The sequence below is a fragment of the Lycium barbarum genome, chromosome 3, assembly GCF_019175385.1.
Source record: "Lycium barbarum isolate Lr01 chromosome 3, ASM1917538v2, whole genome shotgun sequence".
Classification (NCBI taxonomy): Eukaryota; Viridiplantae; Streptophyta; class Magnoliopsida; order Solanales; family Solanaceae; genus Lycium; species Lycium barbarum.
Window position 1 is genome coordinate 120,939,898 of NC_083339.1, and position 7,065 is coordinate 120,946,962.

Sequence of the window (7,065 nt, forward strand, 5' to 3'; positions counted from 1 at the left end):
ATTACAAGATGTATGTACTCTTTTTCCTTCATTAAGGATTTTTCCCACTGGGTTTTTCCTAGTAAGATTTTAACGAGGCACACTATCTCTCAAATGGACATCCAAGGGGGAGTGTTATGAATTCATTGTATTCATTAATTGAAGTGGATGTTATTTAGATATATATGTATCTTATTAATACTCTCATAAAGAGATGTTACATTTGGTGGTTTCATATCCTATAAAATCGATGTTTCATCTCATCCTTTTATGAACACAGAAGAAATAAATAATAAAGGTGTTCTCTCCCATATCTCTTGTCTATATATCTTGTTTTATATTGTATTATTTGCTTTCAATTTACAACAGTGTCTGTCTTTTTTCTGATTGGGTGTAAATCAAATTTTTTCTTTTCATTTTTAGAGTACTACTTTTAATTTGTTATTAAATATTTTAATTTTTTTTTTTTAATTAACCTTATTTTATTCATCATTTGCCACGTCAACAGCGAGTGTATCACACACACTTTGTAAATTTGACTGATTCAGCGAAAAGTGTCTAAATGACACATCGGACCCTACCTCAGGTGTCTAGCTCATGTGTCTAAATGAAACAAAGTTTAGTTGAAGTGTTCCAAGTGAAAGAACCGGATGACCACAGGTGTCTATCGATGAGTTTGGCGTAAATATTATTACAGGTTTAAATTTACAAGTTTCAAAAGTCTTTGTCTTTTTAAATTGTCAAACTCCATCATATAAATTGGAACTGCGGGGTTATACGTATGAAAACTTCACGAACTTTTTAGTCATCTGCACAAAGAACAGCTAGCCCAAATATGGAGTAACAGAAATGCAGAATCCTACCCACTGGAATAATCTCTAAAGCATTCTGATATGAAAACACACACAACATATATACTATAGTGTAGCCCAACTATATTTACAGAGAATGCCTTTGGGATTAAGGCGTAGTAGTCATATATTTACAGAATGGGCAATCCTACCTACTAGAATAATCTGATTGGAAAACACATTGGAACATACATATGCTAAATTTAGCAACACGTGTGAATAGAGAGAAGATGTGATGAATGTCATATAGTAAACCAGAGATAGTTTAGAAAGCAGGAAATAGCAATCCCATGGTCCAACCAAGTAGCAAACCAGCACCAGCAAGACTCAAACCCAAGGCAAAAGCTATAGCAGATTTGTTTATCTTGCCTTTTCCCTTTCCTGGCTTCCTCTTAATAGGCTTATTATATCCACACTTCTTCAGTTTCCTGCCTTTGTTTAGGATAACGGGAAAGAAAGGTGAATAGTTGACGGAATTTTGCTCATCTTTATTCCTGAGCTGGAGAACAAGAGCTTCAAGCTGCAAAATTTGAAGCCACTGCCGGTAAGCAAAGAGGTGAGAAGCCTGTCTGAAGAATAGCTTGATCACATGTTCCTTCTCGTTGTAGGCTTGCTGTGCCAGTTGTTCGGCCTCTCTTGCACGGGTTTGAGAATGACACAGTGCTTCTAACAGCTGTCCTTTGCTGAGATCGCTTGATCCTGGTTGGGTTTCTGCTGAGAGGATGTTGGCAGTACTTAAATTGTCGTCACCACTGGAATTAGAACGATACATGTTAGTGTTCTTAATAATTAGAGAAGAAATGAGAAGCTAGGTCAACCACAATATATTTTGGAGTTCCTGGTAAATATAGTTGCTTCAGGCATGATTCAAATGGTAGAGTTGGTGTTATGATTTTAATTAAAATGCTTAAATTTGTGAACAAAAATGTTTTAGAAACATGTCATAAATATGCTAGAATGTCATGCAATTGTTTATGGTGTTTCACAATATTGCAGAAGACTCAGCACTACGAAGAATTTCATAAGCCCCAAGACATACTTTATTCATTCATTTGAATGAAGAGACTATGCAATCCTTAAAGAGAGAGAGAGAGAGAGAAACTATGAAATGTTAGGTGCTTGAAAGAAAATACCAACTATAAGAGATATGTAATATCACTCTCAAGGATTCATCGTTCCACCACACTTGTCAACAGTAAGCCCCAACCAGCTTATCAAAGTGGGTGGAAATTGCAGAAAATGAAGAGAAAAGACAGTCTTAATCTTTTTTCTCCTTTTCCTTTGTCTCCTTAGTACAGACGAGAAAAGAAAAAGAAAATTGATAATTTCTTATTGGGTTTTTAATAAGATAAAACTTGATGCGAGCAGAATGACACTAACAAGTATAGTGATTTTAGCAGTAACATCATTTTAAATGTCGAACGTGAAGTTGGTGGGTGATTCATTACCCGAATAGATGCAAAGAAAAAAAGTTACTTGAATTGAGAGAAGCCTCCTAGGGGTAAAAGAGTAGAGGATTCGACTCAGCTGCACTCATGTCGATGAAATTTCAACAAATTGAGGGCGTTGACACTTTAATTTATCCACATTCCAGGTCTAATTTACTACCTGAACATCTTTCAACTTTGATTATTCATATTTTTCTTTTTTCATGTGCCGCATCTTGTTACAAATTCAACGAACTAAGTTTACTCTTACCATAGACCACCCTCTACTTTAATCCATCCTAAAACTATTATCTTTTTGCTTAAATGGAAAAGACAGTCACTAATTCCATCAGTATTTGTATCTAATACAGCTTCAGATTATTTTGAATTCAATGTGACATCCTAGTTCTTCTTCACATCTTTCAACCATTATAACTCGCACACTATAACTCCTTGAAACATTTTTGTTCAATCTTTGTGGAAGTCTTCCCAAGTCATGCAAAATTGGACAAGGAAAATATGTTAGAAAGAACATTATGGTGGAGAAAGCTAGAAGCTAGTTCTTCAACCAGAAAAGATAGTAGGTAGCTGTAGTTAGATAAATACCTTACTAGTTGTCCTAACCCACGTGTCGAGCACCCTTTGCGAACACACAGTATCCTCTGTTGGCTGTGTGAAGGATGTTGTCCTGGATAACAATCAGGAGTAGGCAGAGATTCCATCTCTGTCATACTTACCTGGTTAGACCACTGAGAACAATTATATGACTCACTTCCCAAACACTGACGCCATGAAAGATCCGAATTCGCAATACGTCCAGATGACCTGGGAGAACTTGAGGCAGCTAACTCCATATCAGCTGTGCGCCACCATGGTTCCGCCTTCTCTACTCCAATCCATTCAGAGTCCAGTTTAGAACAAGCTTTTTTGGTGTCTCCAGGATCAAGGCGGCTGTAATATTCAAAGTCCATAAATCCTCCGGCATCCGTTTTTACTGGTGTTTTCTGTGAACCGTCACCCACTACATTTTCGAGCATGAGTGATGGCGTATCTTTGTAACTATATGCAGAGGGATTGTAGCCTTTGAGCTGGTGGTCTAGCTTTGCAACATCATCGCAATATGTTTGAGGATAGAACTCCTCGATCAATTGGTTTTCCCCGCATAATTTCAGAATATCAACACTCTCTGAGCTATAGACTTTGAGCTCAGGCTCTACCATGCTTAAAAGTTCATGTGAATTATCTTTCTCAAATTCATGAAGTTTAAATTCCTTGCAGCCTGAAGGATCCCGTGACTCTCTTTTTGCATTTCTAGAACTGTGGCGAGACCTTAATTCAGCAGAAGACATCAGGAACAGAGAGAATGTTCGAGCTGTCTTTTAATTTAACAGTTGCAGTTCACCCTCATATTGACCCCACTTTACCAGCTTGATACCTTATCATCCATTTCTTTTAATCCTGAATAAGCAGCAGAAGGATATAATTGTAGCAGCAATAAAACACATCTGGTTCAAAGACAAGCATCGAGAGGAATTAATAAGTTAGGCCATATAGTTTGGTTATAGACCAAAAAACTGAATTGAGCACCAGAAGAACCTTCACTTATCAACTGAAATTTTTTGCAACCGCAGCAACTACTCTTTTGGAGCAGAGATATCCGAATGATTTATTTTCACTCTGCATACAGCTTTTCGACAAACTCTACAAGAAATCAGATATTTACTTCCTAAAATTGCTCGATAAGAATCTCATGGCGAAAGCACTAATGCATCATTTGTCTTCATCATCCAGATACCAAGGTAAGTGTAGCTAGAAAAAAGTTCACTTTACCATACTTCCAGATAAGGAGAAAGAGTTCTCCTGTATTACTTATATTTATGGCAACAGGACCAAAATGTTCCTTTTTACAAATTGAAGTACATCTGGAGAAGATTCAAATGTCACTTTTTCATTGTGGAACATTCCTTTTGTCAAGCCTCTATCAAGATCATGAAATCAGACAGACAGAAAAATCATATGCACAGAAATCGATTCTAGTCAGCTAAGGAAATAAGATAAAGGTCAAGATAAACCATAAGACATATGAATTCCACACAGCTTAATTATCCAGTCAACGCATAACTAACTATTGATTTGTCCTATTTCTTTATCCCTTGTGAGTTTCTGATAAACATATCAGATCAAGTCTTGAAGAAATCATACACCTAGAATTAACTAACTTTAAATCAACACAAGATCATATCATCTTTACTTTACACCTCCAATTATCATAATCTTTTATCCCACCTGGAAAACCCCTTTTCCATCACAAAACAACCAAGAAAGATTCAAATTTTTCAGTTCATGGCCGCACTATATGCTGAAAGAAAAAATTCCCGAACACCCTTTATCTAGTTATTATTATACATAAATAACTGTCAGTCTTGTTCAGATCAGGAAAAAAAAAAGGAGAGTACAAACAGTTTCTAAATTCTATGAACAATCAAAAAGAAAGCTAGTGGAACAGAGTACGAAGGACAGTTGAAGAAATAGTGAAGAGGAAGTAAGTACCTGTTAGACAATCATGGAGATGCATTGAACGAAAGAAATACAGTGTTCCTACTCTTTGATCTTCTAATATTTTTATATTCAAAATTCTTACAAGGGAACTTTATTAAATTCAGTGTCAGTATTAACTACTAAGTACCATTTAAATATTTCCCATTAAAAGCATATTGGATATAGTTCCACGCAAATCTCTCTCCATGTTTATCCATTTATTCCTGGTACATGTGCAATGCAGTAAAACCGCCGTTCCTTGGAGTAACAAACTTGATCCTTTCACATAAATACCCTTGCCCTTCCGTATTACTCACTCTCATTCATATGGCTTCTTGTCCTTACAAAAAAAAAAGTCCAAAATAAATATCATTTTAAAAGATTAAGATTCAATTAGTTATTACTCACTCCGTCCCAATTTATTTGACACTTTTCGCTTTTGCAAAGTCAAATTAGTTGTTCTTTGACCGTAATTTTTTCATATGACTTTTAAAAAAATTTAATTATTAAATATGGTGACTTATTGTACTTTTTGCGTAGTTTCCAAATATGTAAATTTTATTTCGAAAAATAAAAAAAAAATTGTTCAAACACGCGGTCAAAATTAAGAAGTTTGACTCTCAAAAAGCGAAAAATGTCAAACAAATTGGGACAGAGGGAGTAGCTTTCAGTGTTATCCCTACTCAATAAATGTGAAGAGAAATTAATGTGGTAAAAAAAAAAAAGGAAGTATCTTTTTTTTAAAATAAGAATATTTAATCAAGTTAATATTTTCTTCCGTGCAAAAAAAAATAACAAGTAAAATGGACTAGAGTGAATAATGTTTAAGTTCTTATTGACAGGAAAAAAAGTATTTGTACAATCAGCTCACTTATACAATAATAATTATATATTAAGTTCTATTATAAAAATAATTGATAACTTGATAAAAATACGTTAGGCTCTGTAATAACGTAATTGATGACTTGATAAAAATAATAAATACTACTCCCTTTGTCCCAATTTATGTCGAGAGTCAAACAAGAAAATCTTTGACCGCGATTTATTCGTATGCCCTTTAAATATTGTGAACTGTTAATTATTGTATAGTTTCTAAATATGTAAATTATTTTTCTAAAAACTTAAGTTTGTATGTCCGAACACGGTCAAAATAAAAAAAGTTAACTCTTGAAATCCAAACTGTATCATATAAATTGAGACAGAGGTAATATGCTATGATAAAGTCAATTTATGTAGAAGTATCGTTACAACGTCTGTGTGTATATAATGTATAACACACCTTATTCTCTTAACCACTCTATCCCCATTTACAAATAAATTACATTCTTAACCCTATCTTTTCTTGATTTTAGAATTTACATTTAAGTAAAACTAGAAGATCTTCCAGGAATATGCACATGCATAGAGTGGGAAAGGGACACAATTATAGTCTCTATCACTAATAAAGCATCGACTCCTTCACCACGTTAGACTCTAGTAAATGCATATACCTAAGAAATATCAAAATAGCCCCACCTCTAGGATTATTGGCTATCCCAAATAGCTCTCTATCTTCACGAAGTAGGTGTAAAGTTGCTACACGCTATCATCCTCAAATTTTACTTGTGAGACTACATTGACTATGTTATTATAGTTGTGAAATAAATAAATTCTTTCACCTTTAACAAGAGTTTTTGAATTCGAGCTTTAACATAAAATAAAAATTATAATAAAAAGTTTTTTTTCCTTTAACTTTTTTATAAGCCCAAGAAAAGGGAATCTTTTAGATTAAGATCTCTCCTGCTTTGGCCCCCTACTGAAGACTTTTCTCCAATATCCCCTCCCTCTGAGTGTGCATGAGATTTTTCTACCCCTATAAGTTTTAAAAGTAGTCAATAACGCTTTCTGGTAGTAAACTAAAATCGGATAATTTATCTTTGAACGTAAAGTAAAAACTACTTGAAAATACTCTTGTACATGAGTTTTTTTTCTGTTCAAATGCTTTAAAAAACAGTTTGATCTACTTATTCTAAAAGGAAAAGTATAAATTGACAATTTGTGGGCACTTAGACTAAATTCCTGACAGAAAATGAATATATTTCCCCTATTTGGCCATTCATGGCTTAAGAAACAACGTACCAATAAAATTGTGTATAGACAATTTTACCAAACCATTATTTAACGTTTTCATGAACATCCAAACTGTGAGAAGTGAGACATCTCTGTAATAGTTGAAAACCTTGAGGAAGTTAGTACATTCCAAATACAATGATATAATTAACACCATCATG

The 7,065-nt window shown here is 34.2% G+C and overlaps 1 protein-coding gene across 5 annotated transcripts; it reads right to left on the reverse strand.

Annotated features, from left to right (window-relative positions):
• Positions 1–871: 871 nt before the first annotated feature.
• On the reverse strand, positions 872–5,038 carry LOC132632102 (uncharacterized). 5 transcript variants are annotated; one of them, XM_060347927.1, is made up of 4 exons: positions 4,808–5,038; positions 3,854–3,958; positions 2,864–3,762; positions 872–1,582 (listed from the first exon to the last, which is right to left on the reverse strand). In XM_060347927.1, exons 3-4 carry the CDS (start codon positions 3,604–3,606, stop codon positions 1,096–1,098), a joined length of 1,230 nt encoding a protein of 409 aa, XP_060203910.1. In that variant the 5' UTR covers positions 3,607–3,762; positions 3,854–3,958; positions 4,808–5,038; the 3' UTR covers positions 872–1,095. The 5 variants fall into 5 exon arrangements, with proteins under 5 accessions (XP_060203910.1, XP_060203911.1, XP_060203909.1 ...); XM_060347928.1 differs by having other exon boundaries at positions 3,854–4,235; XM_060347926.1 differs by lacking the exon at positions 3,854–3,958 and having other exon boundaries at positions 2,864–3,715.
• Between the last annotated feature and the right edge of the window lie 2,027 nt (positions 5,039–7,065).

Excerpts from the sequence above, each read along its gene's own strand:
- LOC132632102 (XM_060347926.1), bottom strand. The coding sequence starts at position 3,606 with ATGTCTTCTGCTGAATTAAGGTCTCGCCACAGTTCTAGAAATGCAAAA. Across the intron at positions 1,583-2,863 it reads GGGTTAGGACAACTAGTAAG|TGGTGACGACAATTTAAGTA; the intron begins GTATTTATCTAA and ends TTCTAATTCCAG.